This window comes from Aphelocoma coerulescens, chromosome 4A, assembly GCF_041296385.1.
Source record: "Aphelocoma coerulescens isolate FSJ_1873_10779 chromosome 4A, UR_Acoe_1.0, whole genome shotgun sequence".
NCBI lineage: Eukaryota > Metazoa > Chordata > Aves > Passeriformes > Corvidae > Aphelocoma > Aphelocoma coerulescens.
Genome location: NC_091018.1, coordinates 13,178,219 through 13,190,745, shown reverse-complemented (window position 1 = coordinate 13,190,745; position 12,527 = coordinate 13,178,219). Strand labels below are relative to the sequence as shown.

The window sequence follows — 12,527 nt, the reverse complement described above, 5'->3', positions numbered from 1 at the left end:
TCTATACGTGTATAACAAGTCAAACAAACAACAACATCTATGGCAGCAACAACAAACAGAGCCAGAGCCCAGCGCCAGCCTCTCTCGGCCGCCGGCACCTTCCCCTCGGGTGCAGTTCCGCTCGCAGCCGGCAGGGGCGCTGGCGGCTCCCGGCCGGGCAGGGCGGGTGCGATGGTTCCCCCGCGCCTGCAGGGGGCGCTGTGCCGCGAGCTCAGGGAGCACGCGGTAATGGCGGCTTGGCCGAGCTGGGAAGGGATGGAAGAAAAGCTTCACAAACCCCCTGGGCAGCTGATCCCCGTGCCCCAGCAGGACACTCGGGAGCAGCAAACTGGAGCAGCAGGAATGAGCACAAAATCCCGGGTGGTAGATGAGGTGTATCAAACTCCGGAGCTGTAGGTGGGAACTCCGGGACCTCTGGGCAGGCAAGGGGTGTGGAGCTGCAGTGTAGCGAAGGCTCAGAGCAGTGGCAAAGGAACGGCAGGGGCAGGGCAGTGGCGGCCGGGCTCCCAGCATGGCAGGGAAAGGTGGGCTCGGGATCCCGGGGTTTTTCCCCTGAGGCACCTCAGCAGATGGTGAAAAGCCCCTCTTTTAGTGAGGTAGGGTATGAAACGGTCACTCCAGCAAGCAGAGCTCCACTCACGGTAGAAGGAAGGCAGCAGAAGGCAGAACCTCGCAGTGGTGATGAATTCTCCCCACAGCCACCACAGCTTCTCGCCCCTCTGAATGCTGAGAGCACCAGAGAGCTAGGGGCTCCAGCCAACCCTTTTCCTCCAGAATCTCATGGCATCTCTGCCCTACACGAGAAAACCCCAGGTAAAGAGAGAGTAGCCAGCTGGACCCCTCCCCCGAGCTGTGGCCAGGTCTTTTGTCTCTCCTAAATATCCAGTCCTTATTGTCTCCTAGCAACACGTATGGGAAAAGTTCCTTAAGAGGAAAAAAAAACCCAAAACAAAAGCAGAACTCCTAAAAACCCAACATTAAGCATGAGACATCAGAGTGTTTAATGACTGACTTGATAATGTAACTGGAAGGATGTTGCCCTCTGCTTAAAAACTTCAATTCTGCAAATATTTATGGAAGCTTATACACACTTGCTGTTGTGTCAGATTGTCCTTTCCTCTGACTGGTTAGTGTAGGGCAAACCAGTGTTCTGTCCCTGACAGTCACCCCTGTTGCTGGTTTATATATTCTTGCCAGAGGTCTTTTTCTGTACCTTCTCAGTTACTGATGGCCACATTAAGTGCTGCTGAGCAGCAGTGGGGTACTGAGAACACTGTTTAAATAAAATTTGTTCACTTTTCTGGCATTTGCCTTTCTGATGAATGTGTGGATGGCCATTATGTCACCACCCAAGTCTTCATTCATGAATTTAACTCCTAAAAGCCATGAAGGCTCAAATGAATGAGGTTATCACAGCAGCTCATGAAGTGAACAGAGATATTAGGTTTCACTAATTTTTATGCAGTGAAATTTTGCGAGGGTATCTGAATGTCCGGTACTGTGAATGTAATTTCCATATTAGTCATCAGCAGGTAATATGACTCTGAATTATATAAAAATTGTTTATTTGAAGATTCCAGAAGTTTTCATTATACTTCCTTTCCAGCTTTTAATTATGAAGTTTCTTGTTATGGTTTTGTACTGCTGTAGTGGAGCAGTCCTTAACCTGAGTTGGGAAGTTACTGGAGATAAGTGTTGGGGAAAGAAACTTCATCCCTGTCATATCTCTTTATGTAAGTTAGAGATTCTTTCACTTTCTCTTTTATCATTGTCAGCTTTTTTTTCCCTCATCATCCCTTTTTCTTCTTTTATCACGAGTATGCTGTTTTTTTGGGAGTACTTTACATACTCTAATTTTGTGTGCTGCCATTCCTTGGAATCCATTCTTTCTAAAATTTTCCAATTTCTTTGCCCATTTCCACCACTGCTACTTTAACTTCCCCCTGATAAGGATGATGTTTTTAGCCTTTCTGTGGTCCTTCCCCCAAACATGCCCTCAGCCTGTTCCTCTGGCTTCATTTTCCTGTCTGATTGAAGTCATTGTCTTCAGACAGGATTTTTATGTCTTTTGCAGTTGATCCTTTGAAACAGAGCAGAAGTTTTGATGCAAAATTGAGCCCTAGCTCTTGCATCTGAGCTGTGCTTCCTACCAGTGCTGCAGGTATAATTTTTGGATTTGCAGGCAAGTCCTTCCAGGTCATGTACATTTATTCTGTTGCCTTGTATATTGCTCTAGAGAAGCTGGAATGAACATTCTGGGACACCTCGTATGGCATCACAGCTGTCAGGTCTCTTTACTCTCTTTGGCTCCAGTCCAGAATAAGCTGAAGTCAATGGAAAGATTCAAATGCCACTACTTCTTCATGAATCAACTGTGCATAAATGCTTGATAGAGGTACACCAGAAGCAGGAGAGGAAAACTGTCCTTAGAATGACTCTTGGTTTTGAATGTCTTTTAATAATAGTTTCTCACTCGTACCAATACTTCTTAAATAAAGTGGGTTTTTTCTATATTGAAGTCATGGTAGTGATTCTTATGTAAGCCTGAAATAACTCAGTTAAAATCAGTATGTATGTTACTCAGTTTATATTATGGCTATTTAAATCTCAAAGTATGTATTTTTGTAGCAGTGCTGCTATTTTGTTTTTTCAAGATCTTGGTCTGCTTCCATACACTGAAATGAAAATGGTTTCATTAATTTCTGTTATAATGGTGGTGCTTACCACTATAACTAACAACCTTATTTTTAAAATTTTTATTGTTTCTCTACAGCATATTCATCAATGTGAAACATAGAGCAGTAGGAAAAAATCTCTTCCCTGAATACATACACAGAACAAGTATGACAGGCTCATGTTTACATGGTCAGGTTACAATCTCTAGATGTTTGAATGACCTTGCATTCATATATGTGAATGGAAAAATGTATTAAACATTTTCAGAAGAGAACAGTGTTGTCTAGAATCTTATATGCAGCCTTTAGAGTTATGTTCACAAACATTATGCACACGTCTGTTTGCTATTTAAGTAGTCATGGAGTGTCTGATGTCAGCTACTTCCCCTAAATAAAATACTCAGGACATGGACACCTGGTTTGGAGCCAACTGACTTTGCTTTGCTTCCTTTCCAAATGCCTTCATTCACAAGTGAGCAAAATGACTCCTCATGCTGTGAAAAAGAAACCTAGAAGTACAGGGTGAACACAATTTTACACAAAGTACAGACATATTTTCAGTTTTTAACAAAGCTCAGTGAGAGTTTCATCCAGCTTCCAGTAAATTAAAGAGAAATATTTCTTTTGACTTCAGTGGGATTTTTGAGTGCCGCCTTATTTATGAACCACATCACTGATGGGAGCAGCAGGAGCCAGGGGGATTGAAGGAATAGCAGATTTTTGTCCAGCCTTTGCCACTGGGAAAGACCTATCTGCCACCAGAGACAGGAGATTAGTGCTCCAAGACACTGACTATTGCAAGGCAGTGACCTTGGAGGAATTCAGAGCTGTGGTGAAAGGAAGCCTCTTTGCAAGTGCTCACTCATAGGAGACAGCTGAATGGACAAAACCATGGGCCCCAAAGGCTTGTGCAAATGACTGCTGGAACAAAGAATAATCTGGAGAAAAAGTTGATTGGAAGTTGAAATCTTTGAAGAATTTAAGGTTGAATAAGTGTCTGGGAAAGCATAATCTGACTACCTGGAGGCATAAAGCTGTGTGTGAAGAGTTTAAATGTATGGTTAAATGTCAGGAATAGATATACACATTGCCTAGCAATGGGTCCAAATTTCCACTATGAAATGTGCATATAAGCATGGCAAAATTTGTGTCTCGGAGCACTTCGCTCTGCAGACAAGTTCACAAAGAAACAATCTCTCAGCAGGGTGTCCATTAAGACAGGGACCATCTTTCATGTACGGAGCCCTTGGTGTTTCGCATTGCAGACTCAAGTTCATGGCGATCATTCCTTGTCTGAGCAGAAAGTTTGGAGATGCTCTTACAGTCTATTTTATAACCTCTAGATAGAGTTTGTCTCCTTCTCTTTGCTATTAGGTAGTTCATAGGCTGGTTGATTGGTTTTGTTTTGTTTGCTGTTTGGTTTGTTTTTTTTTTTTTACCTCTACTTCATTCTATGTTTTATTTCCTGCTGCTGACAGTCAGAATTGTCTATGGTGTGTTTCCTGTTACGGTGCCTCTCTTGTGCTGTCTTTCTCTTTTCAGCTCAAGTTTTGTGGTAGATCTACCATAGGATTTTAATGAGTAGTCCAAAAGCCCCATATCTAATGGGGCCTCATCTGAACAAAACTGCCAAAAAGTCTGCAAAGTGGTTTCACAGCATTTTTTTTAATGCTTGATGCCTCTTAGAATTGTTTGAAGGTCATTACAACTATTTTACAGCAAGAGATAATGCTCCTTTCTGGATAGGGAAGTATGGGAGGTTGGATTTAAGGCTTTTTGTTAATAGCTGTTCATTCTAAAACCAAAGGTTTTTAATTTAGCAAAATGGTGTAAACATCAGCATGTATAGAGGTTTTTATTTACCTTCAGCAGAAAAATGATCAAGTGATGTAAGACTAGTTACTTTCTCTGAGAAAGATGATTCAAAGAAGTTCAAAAGTTGAGAAGCTTGCATGAATTGTCTTTCATTTTTCACGTTCCTCACTGTCAGGAAATTTTAAAGGCTTTAAAGATATTTCCTGTGAATGCTTCTAGTAAGGAAATGTTCAGCTCCAGTCTGAACTTGTTTTGACATTTAGTTTGGTCACCTTGATATGAGAAGCTTAAATGTTTTTTCCTTTCAGAAGTTCAAACCCTAGGGACTGTACATGAGCATGGTGGACAGTGAATGTTTCCTTAGAGAGGGGTGACAACACCTTAGAGAGTTTTGTCACACTGTAGTGACAAAACTACAGTGCTAAAGGGGACCTTTTTCCAGGATTTACAGTGTTGTCAGTAGCATTGCAGGGCTTTGGGCAGCCCAGTCCTTCAAAGTTGTTGAATGTGCAAGCAGATCAAATTCTCTAAACTAAACTCATGTAGTTAACTTTCATGTGCTCTATTAGCTAGGAATTAAGTTTGTGACTGGGACTTCAGATTGACATAAATACTGCAATTATTCTTGAAATCACTAATGCTAGTGTAGCAAATTTGGCATATATTTTCAGTTTAAATCCAAATCCATGGTGGTTTCCTACACATTTCCTTGCACATGTGCTCTTCGTTAAAAATGCCATTTTCTCTCATCCAGTAGCTTTTGTTCTTGTGGTTCAGAGATGCAGCTTCTTGTTCTTAGAAACATGCAAGGGTCCCAAAATTAGTGTTCATAGTTCCTACTGATGAAGAGATACTTGTTGATGCAGGATGGCTGAGGCACAAGCTGCGGTTACCAATTATGATCCTAGTCTAATAGTGTACTGAGTATCTCAAAACATCATCTAGTTTTATGGGTTTGAGAGCCCTAGGAAGCACTCTGCACCTTGCAGAATAGCACCAACTTGTGTAAATTCACTTGTCCCCGAAGAATTTCTAACCCAACTTTTTCTGCTTATTTGGTGATTCTGAAAATGACCCAGTTGTGGAGAAGTTAAAATGTAATTGTATTTTGCCCAATTACTTCCCAGCAAATTCACACAACAAAGGTAATGTAGGTGAAAAGTGTTGAAACCGAGTATTTTAATTAAAGAAGATCTTCAGCTAAGAGATAGTTAAGAAATTAAATTTTTTTTTTTTTAGGGTGGAAAGAAGTCCTACAGTGGGCCATGTGGGGGCCGCGATTGCAGCGCAGGATGCAAATGTTTTCCAGAGAAGGGTGCACGGGTAAGTTTGTTTACAGTAATATAACTTGTCCTTGCCTCTTATCAATCTTTCTAGAAATAAATAAATAAATAAACCCCATGTTAATATGTGTAATTCTCAATCTAATGACCTCATGAAATGACAAATGATGAAAACCAGCTGCATTTTAAATGTCCCTGGCCAAGATTTCAAAAGCTGTTCTAAAGATTTACAAATGGCTTGCTTTGTAATGAGTCTTCAATAGAATCCTATTTCTTTATGGGATCTGAGCCTTAGTTCAAAAGAAGTCAGATGGTTTTTAAGTAGATTACAACAATTAAAATTAGGAAAATCAAAGTAGTGTGGGCTTCCAGTACAGATTTTGCCCAGGCCTTACTGTAATAACTTCTGTTTATTTGTGGAAGTGTTTTTGACTTGAGTATTTGGTTGTGGAGGAATAATAACTCGGAATGGATCTAAGCAATTCCCTTTGAGAAAGTTGCTTGTGTAGCTAAAGTCTCTCTCTCTGAAGTCTTTGTTTGAAGAAACTAAATGTTTGAGCAAGATTTCCGTAAAAATCTTTAATTTCTTTTGATTGTTTGAAAAGACTATAACTTATCGTAATGCAGCTGCTTATCTCCTGTCTTAGGGGAATGCAATAACTGACTTCACTCTGCCTTCAATTGCAATGTTAATTTTTGTCCAGACACCACCTACTTAATGTTTTATCTTAAGCTCTAGAGTATTTTAGCATGTATGAAAATGAATCTTACAGATTTTGCTTTTTAGAGATGAAAGAAGGAAAGAGCACATAGTAGGTACTTGAGGAATTGGAAAAGCTTAAAGAGAAGGGAAATAATACTAGTTGTCTTGTTTAATTAATCAGCTGTACTCCCCGAAATCATATTGAAAACTCATCCTCCGAGTGAAAACAAAAGAAATTAAGTCTTACTTAAATACCAGCAATCCTGTTTTTTTTTCCTGTCTATTTCAGTGACACAGTATGTGTATATGCAAGGCATTACTTTCTAGGACTGAATTTAGGAAAATGTTGCTATTTAAAAATGATTGTTTTAAAAATGATGTTTTTCTAATTGCATACAGGGTTGAATGTGAATGCTTAATTGATGACCGATGATGTGTTTGCTCTGGAAATATAAAAATTCTTTTGATTCATCATGTGGTAGAGGGAAAACATGTCTAAACAGATAAGCAGAAGAACTTTGCAAGGAAGTTCTCAATATACCCTAGAATATGAGCTAAAGTGAATTGCTCAATACCTTTTGTGATTAGATACAGTAAGGGACAGACCTAGTTTGGTTCTGGAACACAATATCCTGTAAATGCTTTGACCTTTAGACAGCAATGAGCATCATTCTTCTGTCTCTTTACATTCCTGGGGTCCAACTTGATTGTTTGAACTGGCCACAACACTGTTGACCTTGCAGTTTGAGCTCTTGGCATCTCTTTTGTTAAGATGTCACAAAGATTTTAGGCTGTTTTCATTGCTGACCTGAGAACTCGTTTGGCTTTTAGCTTGTTTCTTATGTGACCTATATCGGTAGGGCATTTTCAGTCCTTCAAACACGTGTTCCATCCTACTGAGACCTGTCCATGGAGTAAACTGTCTGCTGCAAGTGGTAATCTTTCCCTTTTACAACACTACTTCCATCAAGTATATTGAGCCCTCCTGACACCTTCTTGGACATCTGCAGGCAGCTACTGGAGGCCTGGCATGCCAGAGGATAAGGAGGTGACTGGCTAAACTGGGAAAGCGGATGGTGTGATTATGTATCCTACAGCACAGCTTGTTTCTTGCAGGATACTGTACAGCCTGAGGCTAATTCCTTGGCTTCCTGCCTAGCTGCTTCTCCACTGCTGCAAAGCCTTTAAGTTCAGAAAGGGAGACAGGACTTTGCCAGTGCCCTGAATCCGCATTTTGTTTAAAAAAATGTTTCAGCTGTAAATTTTGCACAATTAACCAGATCAGAATAAAGCTAAGCTTTCTTTTTAAAAGAAGGAAATAGCTAAAAAGCAGAAGAAAAATGACAGTAAGCTGACAGCTTAATGAAAATAATATAGACAATGTCCTTAAATGCACTTCTGATCAGATCAAGCTTTAAAAATTCTATTTAGGCAATAAAAACATCAAAACTGCCTAAGACTACTTGATTAGTGAGAGATATTTCTAGAAATGGGATGTAGATATGTGCAATCCACATGTGCCCACGTTCTTGTTTTTTGCTATAGATTGTTGCTGTATGTGCAGGATATATTAAAAAACCACCAAAACCCACAAAGAAACACCAACCAACCAACCAAAAAAAAACCACCCCAAAACTCAACAAACCAGTATAATCTCCCTATCTGTAAGACTGAGCTTGTTAGAATACTAATCTCTATGAAGTGAGTCAGCAATTCGTGGAATAATTGAGATTCTTTTCTGCAGGAAGGGTGGTACAGTGCTTGTCTAGCAGCCCCTTAGGGAGCTCTCCTAGCAGAGTGGTAAGGCACATCTAAAAGAGCAAAATTCCTGTTTTGTTCTCCAAATGCTTGCATTACATTTGAAAAGCCAGATTTCTGCCTTGTACCCATTTTAGGCTGTGCATTGAAGCTGAATATGATCCAATTTACTGTGAAGCCTGCGCAAGAAGAAATCTGTTATGGAAGCATTCTTCATCTTAGCCAATGATTCAGCGTTGGTTCTTTTATCTGATGACAAGTTAATGAAAAGCCTGTCTCTGTGTAATTCAGTGGTCAAACTCCTGGGCCATTGCAGCCATTCTCCCCTCTTTATCAGTTTTTATCTTGTAAGGATTTGTGAGTAGCAATCCAGTGATTTGTGCAGAAGTCCACTTCTTAGTGGAGAAGTGTTACCTTCACGGAAGGGTCCCAGCTAGGACCTTGTCTGGAGGTTTCCTCAGAGGTCAAATTAAAAGGTTAAACGGAATGTGTGACTCTTACTACTTAAGTGCACAAAAAGATATCTACACATCATATAATAGTGTAACAGTAAATGTAATAGCAAGTGAAGCCCAGGAAACTGATTTTAAAACTAGGAGTTTTGGATCTGGTTGTTCCATTTCCCTAAACTGCATTATTAGAACTTGTACTGACTTTGATATGAAAGCTAATGTGTGAAGAAAATGCCAGGGAGCATCCCAGAGATGACACAAGCCCCTGCCTAGCTGGAGTCTCTAGGTGAATGTGGGGGACTTCTAAATCTCTGTGTCCCTACTCCCATTTTTCTGGCCAGCTGAGATACCAGTTATCCAACTAAAGCAATTTAAAAAGGGAATTCTGCTGTGATAGTACCTGAATGAACCCTGGTACAGGCAATCTTTTTGGGAGACAGTCTGAATACAAATTTACACTGAACCCACTTTTGCCTACAAGACTTTGTACTAGTTTGAAAACAAATTAGTGGGAGACACCCAAGTCAGAATAACAATTTAATAGGGAAATAAAATAAGGAAAAAAACCCCAAAAATAAAGGCAGAAAACACTGGGTTAAACTGACAGAGTCAGGGATACAACCAGACACCCTGTTATTCAGGGTGGTGGTAGCAGTCTGATAGAATGGTGGCTCCAGTCCTCCTGAAGTGGTAATCCTGTAGAAAAAAGAGCCTGCTCTTCCTCAGAAGGTCCAGTGGTGGCTGTGTAGCTCCTGTCCTCTGGAAATCCAGTGGGAAGGTTGTCTCAGGTGTTCAGAATCTCAGATTATATCCAGGATGGGATGCTTGGTTCCTCCCTCTGGGTGGAGCATCTCACAATGGGGTAATGAGTCATGAGGCCAAGTGTTGATTAGGCTCGTTAACAGAAGATAGTCCGGAGGGAGTTATCTCTGAGTCATGCAGCAGGACAATGATGGGCCATGAACAGCAAGATAGTCTGGGGGGAGGAGGCAAGGAAACACTGCCCCACCTGATTTCAACAGCTCATGAGGATGGTAATAGAATACACTGCAACCCAGGACAGACTTACATACAGTCATCTTTAGGAATAACAGCTTATGGGTAGAAAAAGTGCTTTATATTAAATTATGAAGCACAAGAGGAAAGGTGAAAGAAAGGCAACCATATTAAATTATAAGTTATATCAGATGGGGAATGTAAATTTTCATACAAGTCCCTATCTAGTGCAAGCCTGGATATCTGATGTGTTCAGTTTCAGTGCAGGTGAGTGATCTACAGCTAGAACATTTTTGGGACTGTCAGAAGAAATTACTGTTTTAAAGAGTGCTTTTCATTCCACTTGCTCACTGTTTGTCCACAGTTTGTGGGCAGGGATAATGTCCTTTGGAAGGTTCAGGCTGTATTGATGGCTGTCTTGCTAAGAAATGCACTGCAGATAAGTCAGCAGGGAACAGGAGGCATTTTCCATACTTGCAGAGTATCAAGAAGCACTAAATAGTCAACAGCCTGCACCATTTCATTTGGCAGCTCATTTTGCATTTGTTTATAATAATGTTGGCTTTTTTGTTTTTATATGTCATCAACTTTCAAACACTCACAAAGATAAACTAGCAGACACAGTCTTTGTTGCATGTATACCTTCTCCTGATGCCTGTTCACTTATCTTGGAATTTATAACAATATTAGAGTTTGTTTTAAACTTTGCTCAACATGTGATAGAGCTAATCTTTCGGTTTTTTTCACTCTCCCCCACCAAAAAAAAAAATTAAGGAAAAAAAATTTTAAAATTGTTTCCAGGGCTTCACAAATTACTCAGGAGAGGCTCTGTCCCAGGCAGCTTTTACAGCTTAGAAGTGCTGTAAATTGGGAAGACTTTATGTTGCTAATTATATATTTTTTTCCTGTCATATGTAATCATGTCAAATAATAGATATATTTTTATGTGTTCTTTAAAGCCCATTAAGACATTGTGATACGATCAATTAGAAAACTATTAATGGCATTATAGAACCACTTTCCTGTCTCTGAAAAATCTCCACAGAGACTGTTTCTAGCAACTGGTGTGGTTGGAAGGGGGTGTATCTGTAGAATGAGGCAGTTGGTTCTGGGGACATGGTGGACACTTTACACTGAATTGAGTCTGGTCCAATAAAGAAAGGACCACTGGAGTGCATCAGGTATGGCAGGAAACCCATCCCCTGACCTGGTCCCACTCAAATGAGATCCTGTTTGTCTACTCCAAGACTACACTGCAGGGTGAAGCAAAGCATCGTGAGTAGGAGAAATTGACTGAGATTGGTTCACAAATGTGGTTGCTATCTGAATGAAAGGTTAGTGTACCCAGAGATACATGCGATTCCCCACAGTTTTTCTGAAGTTAAAATGATGACAGTAAATGTTGTGTAAATTATCTCTGGGCAATCAAAGAGTTTTTGATACAATTACTGCAGATCAAACAAGCAAGAAAAGATAGACAGATCCCCAACATCCATGCAGTGAACAGCATAACCTGAGGTCAGAATTTTGGATGATTAATCTAATTGTTATCTAGCATAAACTAATGTCGCATTGGCAAGAGATCTTAGATTAACTTTTGTCTGGAACTAATCCCCTCAACTTAATACTGGGTGTACAAAGTGTCTCTCTTGTGATAATTAGTTGAAGATTGGTTGACGTTTCTTTGCTATGAAATTGTAATAATTATAAATTGTATTTTTAATAAGGTTTTCTGAATTCTGCTTTGGCCGGTTAATCACTCTATTTGGAACAGTTAGGGATTTCCTGATGAAACACAATTTCTTTGGAAGTGTTGGCTCAACGAAATAAATTTTTTTTTCAGAAATGTTTTACACAAACATATTTCCTGGTGACAAAATTCTTTAATGCTGTTGGTTCAAACTTCTCTCTCTTTCTATGCGGCTTCCTACTCCCTGGCTTGATAATCACTGTGAGACATAGTGCTGCCATTTCGATACCCATGGCCTGCAGGTTGACCAGCTAAAATCAAAGCAGACTGTGAGATACTGCCATTTCTTTCAAACTGACAATACCAAGGTGTGAGCAGTGCTAAATGCACCAAACATGGATACAGGTACGAGTAGTACTGGGGTTGTTATCTTGTTATTTTTGTAAAGATGGAATATATGTAAATAATGTCTAATTCTTGTTCAAATTCCCTTCTGGTTAAATGTATAAAATGCCATCATTTGGTTTGGAAGAAGATTATCTATAACATTGAAAAATGTTGACCATCTGTTCGCTGTCATTAAGAAGTTTTGGCAATATTTTGGAAGAAAATGAGGTAATAGCTAAGTCAAACAACTTACGTGCCAGCTGCTTTTTTTAACAACTGCCAAGGTTTTTTTTTTTCAAGGAATAAAACAAACTTTGCCAAATGTAGCATTAAACAATTATTGTACATGTCCTCCTGACCCAACCTAAATACACTGAGCTTAGCTCTCTAATGAGAACCACACCATATACTAAAACAGCATAAATAAAACCGATCTCATTGCATTTGAAAGGGTTCCTTATGCAATGGGTATCAAGACCAAACCTGTTCATATGTACAGTCTTACATCATCTCTTTGCAAAGACTTTTTGAGGGGACAGGCCCCCATCTTATCATAGAATTCAGTAATGGTGAACAACTGTGTTTAAGCAGGGTAACCAAGGAGGCTCTGGTAGCAAATCCTGTCTCTGTGATTTGTTTTGCAGTTTTGTCTGAGAGGACGTGTGTACTCAGCGAGGCTAAATATATTCTAGGAAACGTATCCTGTCAAGAAGATTTCCACAGCTTTCAAAACTAACCAGGATCCATAGCATTTCTGTGTCACCAGGG

The 12,527-nt window shown here is 39.9% G+C and overlaps 1 protein-coding gene across 1 annotated transcript in view; it reads left to right on the top strand.

The window, feature by feature from the left end:
* Nucleotides 1-12,527, top strand: part of COL4A6 (collagen type IV alpha 6 chain) — a 119,773-nt gene that overhangs the window by 38,883 nt on the left and 68,363 nt on the right. Inside the window, exon 3 of the mRNA XM_069015375.1 lies at nucleotides 5,730-5,813. Coding sequence (XP_068871476.1) covers nucleotides 5,730-5,813 — 84 coding nt within the window. The remainder of the gene's footprint in view (nucleotides 1-5,729; nucleotides 5,814-12,527) is intronic.